At 43.9% G+C, this 13,221-nt stretch overlaps 1 protein-coding gene across 1 annotated transcript in view; it reads left to right on the forward strand.

Annotated features, from left to right (window-relative positions):
- The first annotated feature begins 863 nt into the window (after positions 1-863).
- The window catches only part of ISA1 (isoamylase 1), a 223,980-nt gene continuing 211,622 nt past the window's right edge, over positions 864-13,221 (forward strand). Inside the window, exon 1 of the mRNA XM_087680237.1 lies at positions 864-1,452. Within this exon, the coding sequence (XP_087536363.1) occupies positions 1,057-1,452 (396 nt within the window). The 5' untranslated portion in view covers positions 864-1,056. The remainder of the gene's footprint in view (positions 1,453-13,221) is intronic.

The raw sequence follows: 13,221 nt of genomic DNA on the forward strand, positions 1-13,221 counted from the left end.
TGTAACCGCCGACATTGATGGGCTCTTAAACACTTCTCAACAACAATGTTATCGTTAGTGTTCTCTATTATAATCATATTTGCCACTCTCTTAATCATCTCTTATATTTATTTCCATAGTAATGGAGGGCTAGTTGATAGTGCAATCTCTACATAGGAGCCTTTTTTGTGGAGTTGATTGCCTCCTACTCACCACTTCCAGGAAGGATTTCCATATTGCAGACACTAATTTGGTAGTGCAGAGTTGATATGAAGGGTTAACAATGGTCAATTTCTCTTTATCCCTGACTTTCAAGGTCTTCTTGTTGCCATGATACCCCCCATTGGTGGGCCTATGCTTCTAGCCTGATGGTGCCTTGATCAATCTTTAAAAAAACTTAATTTCTAACATGTGTTGTGGATTTTTTTTTTGGTTAAAAGTGAAAAAACGTGGTTAAGTTGAGATGGACACTTTAGCTGACAAAATTTGTGGTGAGACCTTGATATTTCTTTTAAAATTGCATTGTCGAAAAAGTATATACTACTTTACATATATGTATATATGATAAATTCCAACCTATTTTCATGTGTCAACATTCCAACTTGTCCCTTTTAACAAGTATCGACATTAGAATAAACTCAAGCAAGTGACAGGGGAAGGCTCGATATTATCCATCCAATTAGTTTGATTAAGACGAGTTTACAAATTGTTTGCTTCAGTTGCACGTGCCTACCTAGATGATTATTGAAATCTGGATAGTTTCCTTGAAAATCTGAGAAACTTTTTACGAGAATCCCAATTATTTTATTGCATTGTGTGAGATATTGGCCCAACATTTTGTAGCTACACTTCAACCACCTCTCGAGGCTCCAGGAACACATCATTATCAGCATGATCATCTGCCCCTGCATGGGTTTGTCGTGAGCCGCTACCCGTGAGCTAATATAACACACACACACACACACACACACTCTCTCTCTCTCTCTCTCTCTGTCTGTGAATGTGTGTTTCCAGACCCCGTCAATGTGGGTGGCAGACACAGAACAAGTGATTTGTTGATGCTCTCTGGAGAGAATTATGGAGGGAACTAGTCTCTGCGGCTCATCGGTTCGTCTTCACCATCCTTTCTCTGGCACAGATCACCACCACAGCTGCGCCGCAGTAATAAACTTGGGGAAGAATGATGTGAGGCGCGTTGTGTCATTGTCTCTTGGAGGAGCAGCAGGAATCAAAAGATCACCAGCAGGGCGGAGTGGATCAGCTAATTGGCGAACGGCAGCCGTAAAGACGGAGAAGGAGAGCCCGTGCGTTGGGGAGGAGGAAGAGAGTGGCGGTCTCTTCAAGAGGAAGTGCAGAGGCTCACCCTCTCCATTGGGCGCCACGTCTCGAGATGGTGGGGTCAACTTTGCAATCCATTCCTCTGCTGCCACAGCCGTCTCCCTCTGCCTCTTCACCCATTCTGACTTGATGCAGGTAACTTTTTGAGCAAGAAGTTTGTTTGAGCCTTTCATTCTCTCGAGAAGAACATCTGAAGCTTCTGTGTTCTTGCCATTCTTTAATGCTAAAAAATAATATGTTATAGTTCTTGAAATATTTACATAACCCACTCTGGTGTAAAACAAGTGTTCAGCCAGCTCAGCTAGGCTAAGCAAAGCAAACAGGCGATGGACAGGTGTCAGGGATTAGATGAGTTCTGCAAACTATCCACAGCATAGGCAACATGAAGCGAATATTTTTTGGAGATAAATGAGAATCTTCATGAAAGACCTCATTGACTGAAGGGAGTAGTCAAGGTCTATAATCAATCTTTCTTGGGTTTCATTGGATTGGTAGTTTATCAAGGATCATGCTAAAATTGTTGAACCCTTGCTATAATTGTTGAAGGGTATTGTAAGCAAGATGAAGCATAGTAGCAACGTCTTGGTGAGCTCAATCAATTTTCAGGCTACGTTTTGTGTTCTTTGCAGGCTGCCAATATCCAACATCACTCTTCCAACTGTTCCAGCTGCCTGCTGCAGCATGTGACCAATTGCACTCTTCACCAAGCAGTTTATTGCTGCTTTATCAGTTCCAGCCTTCTAGACTGCATCATTTTGGTTTCCATCTTGTGGCCCTTCCATTTTCAGCATTATCTCAGCTCTCATTGGTGGTTATAGCCCTCGGGATCCGTCTTAGGGGGATGTGACCAATTGCACTCTTCACCAAGCAGTTTATTGCTGCTTTATCAGTTCCAGCCTTCTAGACTGCATCATTTTGGTTTCCATCTTGTGGCCCTTCCATTTTCAGCATTATCTCAACTCTCATTGGTGGTTATAGCCCTCGGGATCCATCTTAGGGGGATGTGACCCTTTGACTACTCCCTTAGCCTGCTCTCATGAGAATCATTGATTGTTGTGAGAATCTTGCACATTCATTCATTTACTTTAGAGTTCTCTTTCTTTTCTATTTTGCATTTTGGTTCCAATTATTGTGTTTTAGTCATGTTCGGACGTTTTGTGTTTTCTTTGTGCAAAGCATGGCATATCTTCACATGGTATCAGAGCAAGTGCTCTTCTAAAGACTTACTTGAGGCTATTGTGGATTCACTTCATTTGTTCTTGATTACACTATATGTCACGTGTGTAAAGAAGTACTTGAGCACCAAAGATAGCACAAGTGTATGGCAAAACACAAAGTGATAATGGAAGAACACAGAGATGAAGACTAACTTAGGGATAGTGAACATTGAAGAATGGATAATGAATAAACACACTATGCAAGAGTGAATACAAAATGTTGAACTCTTGTGTCTCATAATGGATCAATGCAAGGATGAGATGGAGAGTGTGTACTTTGAATGGATACTGAAACACAGTAGGCAGCCTTTGGAAGATGGGCAATGAATAGAAGAGGGGTAGAATGATGTAGGCAGTAGTAGTATGTTAAAAGCAGATTGCTGCCCACTTTGTAATGTCAGCTTCCTAGGAGTGATGTGCACTGCAAAACATAGCCCATAGAGGTTGGCAACTACTATAGATGCTCAAGATGGACTTGAATAGGTCACAAGTTGTAACAAAGCGTACACAGGTATTAGGTTTGGTAGACATGATTTGGCCAATGGCTGGCTGCACAATGAACTGAGATATCCACCAATGGAGGATTGTGGACAACAATGGGATGATGACACCAACTGGTGGAGAAATTTGCAAAACAAGGATGGGTTGAGTAGAAGGGCACCCTTCTATTTATAGCTATTTGGATTCTCCGGAATTTTGGGTTTGGCTTATGGGACATAGATACTATCTAGGAAAGCTTGGTAATAACATGTTTTGGGGCCGTTTTAGATAACTAGTTGAATGGTTTAATTTTGTAATGCATTTCTTAGCTTAACGCTTCCTTTTAGGCCTAAAATTAGAACCTACAAGGGATTGCAAAGCATAGTTCAATCCATAATATCTTGAGGCATTGCATCCCAAAGTAGCTAGGGCATTGGACAAAGGGTGCATATTGGCTAGACAGTGGTCTACCAAGACCGCAAAGGCGATGACTATCTTACCTCAAGAGGAGCCCAATTGGTCACTCCAAAGAGACTAAGGCATTGGACACAAGGTGCTCTTGCCTACTGGCCTACTAGGACCTGTACAAGCAATGAAACTGCTTTGAACTTTTTGTTTTGGATTTCTTTGATTGTTTATTTGTGTCCTATCAAGCATTTGTGCCTATGGGAAAGAATAAGGGATAGTAAAATCCAACATCACAAAAAAAAAGTGACCCCAAGTATGGGTGTTGATGATGAAGAAAATATGGGAGTATGTGCCATATGTTGCCACAGAGGGAATATTGACATAGAGACTTGCCATGTGAGTTGCCACAAATATGGTGGATACAAGTTGATCACTCTCTAGATGAAGGAAAAGGAATAAATATGTATAGATGTATATTTACAAGAATGGACCAATGCATGGGGTAACGCAAAATGTTATGCTTTAGAAAAATGTCATGCAATGGGGCTAATTGGACAGTGCCCTTGTAGAGGAATTATTCACTTGTCTTAGGTGCCCTTTTACAGTCATGTTTATCAAGATGCAAATGGATATAATGATAAAGTGGTATGAAGAACCAAGATCCTGTAAGCACCAAGAGAAGAATATCATTTTCTCTCATCATCGGACATGTACTCTTCTCTTGATATTCTCATCAAGGGAAGAATCCTCTTGATAGAGTATCCTTCAGAGGGGTTTTAGTGCACAGGTAGCTTCTATAATGGGGGAATGGTTTGCCTTTCTAGAGCTGCCAGCCCATATACAAAGACAAAGACTTTGAGGTATTAGGGGAGCCAGAGTCATAATGGAGAGCATCAGGGAGGTGGTACCCCTTGAATGGAGAAATGAGACAATGACAGATCTGACATGGATAGGGCTCTTTACCGGAGGAGAGATCCTTCTTACAGTGGTAGTCACTAGTGAAGATAGTGTGTTTACTTTTTCAGTAGAGATGAATAGTAGACTTAGGCGAGAGAATCTGGATCAATTAGAGTTCACAGGATGCTCTTGACAAAGGATTAGAGTTGTGGGTCATTGTGATAGGACTTGGTACTTAGACTGAGACCCTCAGACTTGTATGGAAGATTGATGGAAACATTGGGCATATACGAGGAGGCCGCTACAGAGACTTCAGTGGGATCTTAGGGAGCAGGTATGGAGAGATTCATTTGTAGAGATGCCTCAGGATGTGCCCTTCTTTGGCTATACGAGTAGGTTGGGCAAGAGAATACAAATGAGTAGGATCAGAGTGGTGCTAGTTTCTACAGCTGAGCATTGGACTATCTAGGGCATATCATAGCCTTCATGACTTAGAAGAGGACAAAATCTCGATCATTTTTTTGTTCCAATCCCTATAGACACGAAACTGTAGACGCGCAAATAGATGGGCGGATAGACGCACCCGTAAGATTTTCTCTATATTCAAAAATCGCGTCTAAAAGTGTGTCTAAGAGGCCTTTTTGTTGTAGTGCATATTCTCAAGTGCTAAGGATGTAAAGGATGAAGTTTAAGTATTGATTGGTGTTCTAGGCTAGGCTCAAGCAAGATATTGGAGCTTCTTGAGGCTAACAACCATAAGAGCCTATAGGAGAAGAGCGAATCATAGAATCCCTATAACTCTAGTGTACCCTTTCCATAGCATATACACTTCCTGTGTACCTTTTAAGTATCTAAATATATATTTCACTGCTTCCCAATGTGGCTTGCTAGGGTTAGACATGAATCTAGTAACAACTTCCATTGCATGAGCAATGTTAGTTCGGTTGCAACCATGGTATACATCAAAGAACCACAAGGTGATGCATAAGGTATGCCCTTCATAGCACTAGCTGTTGCATCATTTTTTGGGCAATCAGCTTTGCTAAGCTTTGTATGTAGCAGTAAAGGCATACCAAGAGGCTTAGCATCAGCTATATTAAATTTGTCAAGTACTTTGCTGATGTCTTGTCGTGTGAGAGAAACAACAAGTGCAACCCTCTATCTCTTTTAATGCGCATGTCTAAAATGTGTTCAGCTGTCCCAAATCTTTCATTGAGAAAGTTGAACTCAGCTATCTTTTAAGAGCATTTAAAGTACTCATGCTTTCTTGCAATTAGCATGTCATTCACATATAAGACCAGCAAAATAAGGCTTCCATCATCATTCTTTTTAGTGTATAAGCAGTGAATTGCATGACTACATTTAAATCCATTACTGAGCATAAAAGTATCAAACTTTTTATACCACTATCTAGGGGCTTGTTTTAGCCCATATAAGCTGCGTTTCAGCTTACAAACTAAATGCTCTTTCCTTGGAATAGCAAAATCTTTTGGGTTGTTTCATGTACAGCTCTTCATCCAAGTCACCATGAAGAAAAGCATCTTCACATCCATCTAATCCAACTCTAAATCCAAGGATGCAATGAGAGCAAACAAGACATAGAGTGTAGTCATCTTCACCACTGGTGAAAAAACCTCCTAGAAGTCTATGCCTTCCTTTTGTGTATAGCCCTTAGCAACCAAATGTGCCTTGTACTTGGGCTTTCCATTAATACATTTCACCTTGTAAACCCATTTGTTAGGGATAGCTTTCCTATCCTTGGGCAAAGGTACACTGTCACTATCAAGAGTAGAAGCCGCCCCCTCTCAAACTGAAAGGGAAAGCAAGAGGGAAGCACCCTCTCCCTGTCAAGCTGAAGAAGTAGGGGAGGGTGTACCCAAACCGATCCTGGGTAACAGGTACTAAAGAATGGGCCGGTTGACTGTTTTGGTCAAAATATTTGCAAAATTATCGGATGTAAACACAAACTCTAGGCAGATGGTGCCTCAACTTGCTCTTTGGATAACTGAAAGTGGACTCCCACATGTTGCATGCGTGGAGAAATGATTAGATTGCCCGCAAGGGCAATGGCACTCTTGTTGTCGTAGTAGACAACGGTGGGAGAGTCGCATGGAAAATGAAGTGCCGCTGGTAAACTCCTCAGCTAGATGATCTCGATGGTGCCATCGAAGAGAGCCCGATACTCAACCTCGGTCGTGGAAGCCACCGATATCTCCTGCTTATGGCTGGACCAAGAAATGGGAGCCGTGCCCAAGGTAAAGAGATAGCCGCCATGAGAACGTTGGGCGTCGGGATCTCCCGCCCAATCAGAATCAGTGTACCTCTGCAAACATAAACCAGAACCATACATTAGGCCATAAGAATAACTACACCATAAATATCGCAACATACGAACACATGCAATCCAATGTGACATCCTATGTGTTGTGAAATACTGACTAAGTATGCTAACTGAGTAAGCTAAATCTGGCCTAGTGTGAATTAACCAAAGAAGTTTTCCTATAACAAAACGATAGGTATGTGCATCTAAGGGCTGTCCTATCTTATCATCAAGTGTGTGTGTGTGTGTGTGTGTGTGTGTGTGTGTGTGTGTATGTGTGGAACCCGAAGACTCTGAAGTGGGAAATAACAAGCCAAGAGCCAAAAAATGTGTCATATGAGGCCTTCTTAGGAAGAGCCACAATCAGTCACCGGTTGAGGATGTACACCAAAGTGTTAACAGTCTCAACCCAAAGGCGTTAAGGAAGCTCTACTGTGAACAGCATAGAGTGTGTCATTTTCATAAATGTCCGGTTCCTATGCTCTACGACTCCATTCTGAGAGGGGGAGTTAGTAGAGATGAGCTGGAGAGAGATGCCATGCTTCAGTAGAAACTCAAAAACTCGTGGAAGATAAACTTACCACCGCTATCACTCATGCAACCAACACAACGACCAATCTGGTTATGAACCAGCAGCACCCAAGCAGAAAAATAGGTGAAAGCATCGGACTTATGCTTGAGAAAGTACACCCACATGTATCTAGAATGATTATCCACTATCAAAAAGATGTACAACGCGCCATTCAAGGCGGCAGTGGTTGGATGTCAGCCCACAAAGATTAACATGAATCAATCTAAGAGGCTCCTCAGCACGATGTGTGGATTGCTGAGGAAATGGGGTACGGTGCTGCTTTCCGAGCTAACAAGCTTTACAGACATCGCGAGCTAGTTTTGGGCAGGGAAGGCCCTCAACCAATTGACGGCAGGATAACTCATAAAGAGAGTCATAAGCAATATGCCCTAAGAGAAAGTGCCAAAGACACTCATTGTTCGTAGGCTTCCGAGATGTGGCTAATGCCTGGAAACTATGGAACACAGAGCCCTCGACTGTCGGCTCGGTCAGAAAGTGTCATGTGGTAAAGGCCATTAGGCTGTGCCTCACCGTGAGCAATCATTAAACCAGTTTGAGGGTCAAGGATCTCAACTGTGGTCGCTATAAAGAAAACTGCTCGCCCCAATTGGCAAAGCTACTGAATAGATAACAAGTTCACCCCAAGTTGGGGGACATGGTATACATTGTCCAGCGAAGCTAGATCCGAACCCTTGTCAGTAGCAAAACTGACACTACCTTGAGCCTGAATCTTGACCAAGGAGTTGTTTCCTACGTGGATCCGCCCAGCTACAAGGGCTCGGGTACGAAAAATGTCCTCTATAGGATATGATGTGTAGCTCTATTGTTCACAATCCAAACAGGAGCTGAAGTGCTCGGATATGACGAGTGGGCCTGTGTGGTAACCTCATCGGGAGGCAACTCACAGATGTGGACGAGACTCACATCTAATGTCTCTATGGAGACCATGTGGGTCTCTGTAGACCAGTCAGACAAGCCCTTTGGAGTTGAGAACGTTGTTGACCAAGATGGCTGAGTGGTGGCAGTATGAGTCTGACCTTTAAACTGCCCCTCGCCATCATCCTGTCTCCCCTGTTGGGGGTTGCCGCCGACTGAGGGACGTACATTCTGCCATCCTTGTTTGAGTTGTGATTGAGAGTTGCCTTGTAATTCCTTGAATTGATTTTGTTTTTGATTTTGAGTGGAGGTTTGATTTTGTTTGCCCTTCCCTTGTTGCCCCTTCTGAGAATGAGCAACAAGAACCTCCTCTGGTCAAATGAAATTGATCGAACAACCGTATGTAATGCAACAGCAGTTGATACTCAAATTCATAGAAAGTAGGCACGGTAGGTTTTGACACTATACCTTCCACAAAATTGAAGTATTTCCTGGGAAGTTTGTTCAGAAACAATGTGACGTGATCCTCAGAGGACTTGGGAGTCCCTGTAGTGGAGACTTCGGCAAGAAGTCGCCGATACTTAGCCAACTTGACTTTCAAGTCATTCCGGTCAGTGATTTTAAAGAGTTAGAGCTCATGGTCAAGATTTATACGACGGGTCCTATCCCAAGCCGCATAGTGATCAGTCAAGAGTACCCATCGCTCTAACAAAAAGTCAAAATGCTGAAGCTGAGAATGAAACTCAGGCAATAAGCCCTACATCAGCTCAACAATAGCGGATGCATTCCTAGCCTTCCATGAGCGTACAACCTCATATGAAACAAGTGCGGGATTGGATTGGGGTTCCAACCCCTGCAAACAAGATCCCACAGGTTCTGGGAGTCAAGGACATGTCTCATCAATTTGACCAAGTGGTAAAGTTTGACACGTTAAAACGAGTCTTATCATTGAAAGTATGCTTGGCAGAAGATGAGTTGGAACCATGAGGTGTCGGGAAAGTGGGATAAGATGGAGGTGGAGGGTAAGATGGTGGTGGTGGGTGTGTCTAATAGGAAGAATGAGGGGGAAAAGGTGGGTATGTAGAAATAGGCTAGGAGGGGGGAAAGGTGGGTAGATAGAAATAGGCTAGGAGTGTCCAGTGAGTGCCGTTTGATGAGGGGGAAAAGGTGGGTAGGCAGAAATAGGCTGGGTGTGTCTAATAGGAAGAATGAGGGGGAAAAGGTGGGTAGGCAGAAATAGGCTAGGATTGCCCAGTGAGTGCCCATTGATGCTGAGGCATTGGAACATGAATGTTTCCATAAGGTGCCGATGGAGGTGCAGGCACTGGGACACGAAAGCCCTAGGCTGGGGCCAGCAGCATGACCAAGAGGTCCACTAGGTAATGCTATAGAGGCAAGCTGTGGTACCAACTAATCCACACTCGGAAGAGATTGGGGGGGATACCCAAGTTCAAATGATTCCGAAAGTGTGTAAGAAGTAGGTGGAACACCACCCGATGGTGGAGGAAAGGATGAGGTCCTAAAGGCGGTGCCTATGTTTCCATAACCCCCCGGTGTGGTGTGATGTGCAACATGAGGTGTTTGATAGGGGAATGCAAATGTTGTAAAAGGAATGAAGAAGCAACAAAAGAATGTGGTGGGATTTGAATTTGTGGTGTGAAAGATGCAAATGCATTTTGTTCATTTTTATCATTTAATGATTGAAAATGAAATGAGGATAATGATGATGCACTATGCAATGTAGAAATAGGAACACCAAATTTATTTTGATTTTGAGAAGTAAACTGAAAAGAAGAAAGGGTAGAAGAAGAGGTACCTGGCTTTTTCTTATAATCCCTACATGTGTTAACATACAAGAATTGGTCCTCAAGAGAACCTTTTCCGTAGTCAGCAGATTGTACTCTATCTTTCTCATGATTTCTATCAATATATTGTAAAATAGAAGAGGTAAAAGAAAAAGGAACAAAAGATGAATCTAAAGTACCTTGCATCGGAGTGGATGAAAGAGGATGTAAGAATGGAATATACTCTAGATCTCTTTCTCCAACAGGGGGGCCCATCCCTGAGGGAGATCTCGACATCCCTGCAATATCATCAAATTTATGCGCAACATCTGAAGAGAGAAGTTCATGCATACCTTCATTGAGTAGCTTCTCCTAAAGGGCAATCTTTCGATTGAGCTCCTCAATCTTCTTTTGTTTAAGGTCCATGATCACATGATATTCTTTAGTGGAAAGCTTGTATAGCCTTTCTTCCGTGTTGTCACGTGTGTCTTCCACCATGTGGGAACTTTGTGGAGCAAGTTGTTCTGCCCACTCTCACTCGGTTCTTGGCATAGGTTGTTCTAGAGACTGAATTGGTGTTGATGTGTTCAAAGTTATTTGAACCTACTGTTGTTCTTGCTTCTTGCAGAGAGCTTTCAGATCAAAGGCCTAGGTTTCTCACAGAGTACCAGGCTCTGATACCATGTAAAGAAATACTCTGACACAGAAACACAAATAACAATCATACGACAAAGCATAGACTGATAAAAGAACACAGTTAGGGTTAGGGTAACTCAGAAACAATGAAGACATAAAATAATTGAAGTGATATAGCTGTTGAATATACAATGCTCATGCTGTAAACACACTATGCAGTGAATGAATATTGAACCTCGAACTCTTCTATCTCAAGGATCAGGGCAGGGGTAATGAGTTGGAGAGTGTGTCGTACTCTGAACTGATCTGGAATCGCAGCAAGGCAACCTTCGGATGTCGAACCTTTTTGCAACTTGTTTTAGGTGATCACTCCATTTTTTTGAGCACCTAAGAGTGCTCCCAAGGCCTTAATACCACCAACAGGAGTAGCAACATCAGTGTGATTTGTGCTTGTTTGCTGCCCCCTTCTTCCTAATCAATCTATCCCATCCTCCAGCTCCTAGTACTCCTCCCAACTCTTAGCCATCTTGGGAATCTTCCTCGATATCTTTGGCATGAGTTTTGGGCATTAGTTAAAGATCTTGGGATCATCCATTGATTCATAATTTGTGATAGTTTTTTGTCATACAATTGAGGACATCACTTCATTCATTGTTTGGAGGTCACTTATGCTTCCTGGGATGTCTATTTGATGCCGGATTAGCTGGGGATGTTATGCTAATGTATTGGAATGCTATGGGACTGATTCGAGCACTCTTTTGCTCAATTTTATAGAGGTTTTTAACTACTGTAATAAGTAAGACTGAACCGCAGGCAGCAGGAGAGAGAAAGACTAAAAACGTGCGCAAGACAGCCTATAGGAGAGAGAAAGACTAAAAATGCAGATTGCAGGAGAGAGAAAGACTAAAAACGCAGGTAGGACAGCCTGCAGGAGAGAGAAAACTGCCAAACGCAAGCTAGACAGTCTGCAGAAGCTAGGTGACAGCTTGAGGAGAGAGAAAACTGCCAAACGCAGGCTGCAAATGATGTCGCAGGCAGTACGGCAGCAGGTCTGTGCAGGAACAGCAGTCACCCTGGCTAGGATCAGCTCCAAACTGTGAGAAGAAGACTGGAAATTAGACACCAACTGATGTAGATAGCAATGGACAGCTTCAATTGAGATGTCCTCCGCGAACGGGGTGTAGGTAGTAAGTTGAAACACCTGAAATCTAAAAAAACGAGATTAAGGGCTAGATGGAGGGCGGCATACGTATTTATAGAAAGTTTGGGCCCTCCCAAGTGGGTTTGTGCTTATGGAACACAGAAACTCTCTTAGGATCACACTTCTTTTAAATAAACTAGGTTTCTTCATTAATTAAGCAAGTTTTGGGGCTGTTTAAGTAAAGCTAATACATTTTTAGCTTAATAAGGAGATGGCTGGTTTATTAGCTTAATGTGACATCTACATTCCTTAATGGAGACTCCAAGGAGGAGATCTATGTTGAGCAGCCTCTGGCTTCTCCTTATCAAATGGCAAAGTATACAGGTTAAAGAAGGCTTGTTATGTGAAGAAACTTCACTAGTAAAAATCCTCTTGCCCATCGCGTCGCTTGCTACTCCACCCTCGACGGTCTCTTCACGCCCACCCTTGTTGTCGCCATCACCTATGGCTCCCCCTCCCTCCGCTTGTGGCCCCGCCTGTGTCCCCCGCCTGTGGCCTCGTCGCCCCGCTCCTTACCTATCACCCTCCACCTGCGGCTTGGTGGCGCTCGCCTTGCTCGTCACCCTCAACCCTTGGCCGTCGCCCCCGCTGGTGGCCCCGCCTATGGCCCATTGCCCCCTGCCTGTCACCCCCACCTGGTGACACCGCCCTACTTGTGACCCAATGGTGCGCCCGCCCTGCCAACTGCCACCCACCCAAACCCCCCCTTCCCCCCCGCTAACCCCGCCTCCTCCGCCTTGAGGCCCGGCCAGGCAGACACACCACCTGTTTTGGAAAAACAGCAACTTTCCCCTTCTCTTCCCTTCTTTTCCATCGATCCCCCCCTCCAATTGCTCCCTCCCCTTATAGCAACTCCCCCTCGATAGCACAACAGTGTGATAGGTAGGTTCTCAGCATAGACGTGCAATGGAAACCTCTGGTCAGACGCCGGTGCATTTTGTGAGTGCCCCCAAGTCAAATACCTTGTGCATCATCCACTCTGAGGAACAACTCTTAGCCGTCCAAGCCACAGAGCTGGAGTTAAAAGAAACGACGATCTTTGGTCAAGTCGTTGGACACTCCCCATCGAGGAGTTAAAAGAAACAATGATCTTTGGTCAAGTCGTTGGACACTCCCCATCGAGGGCCCAGCTGCGGGATTGGCTCCACTCCACATTGCGCATTGGCACAGCATAAATCACGGAGTCAGTCCTCATGGGCCAAGGGATCTTCATGGTTCGACTCATCTCTACGGATGCAGCTCGTAAGTTAGTGGAGAGCGCACACTATGCCTCCACAAAGGGGGTCATTTACATGGTTTCTTGGTATAGCAGCTTCACAGTGGAGACATTTGCGCTCCGTAACAGATTTCTCAGACATCCAGTCACTTTACTTTTCCCTGGACTGGCGGTAGAGTACCACCAGTTAGTGGACTTTGGACAGCTCTTCGGCACAGTTCTTCCTGCCTCCTTCGCGGATGCAGTGACAGCTGCAGGAGTCCCAAAGGTACGAGTGGCCGTGAAAGACACAAAGAGT

Source organism: Lygodium microphyllum, chromosome 1, assembly GCF_053477565.2.
Source record: "Lygodium microphyllum isolate KBCC chromosome 1, Lygodium_microphyllum_v1.1.10, whole genome shotgun sequence".
Classification (NCBI taxonomy): domain Eukaryota; kingdom Viridiplantae; phylum Streptophyta; class Polypodiopsida; order Schizaeales; family Lygodiaceae; genus Lygodium; species Lygodium microphyllum.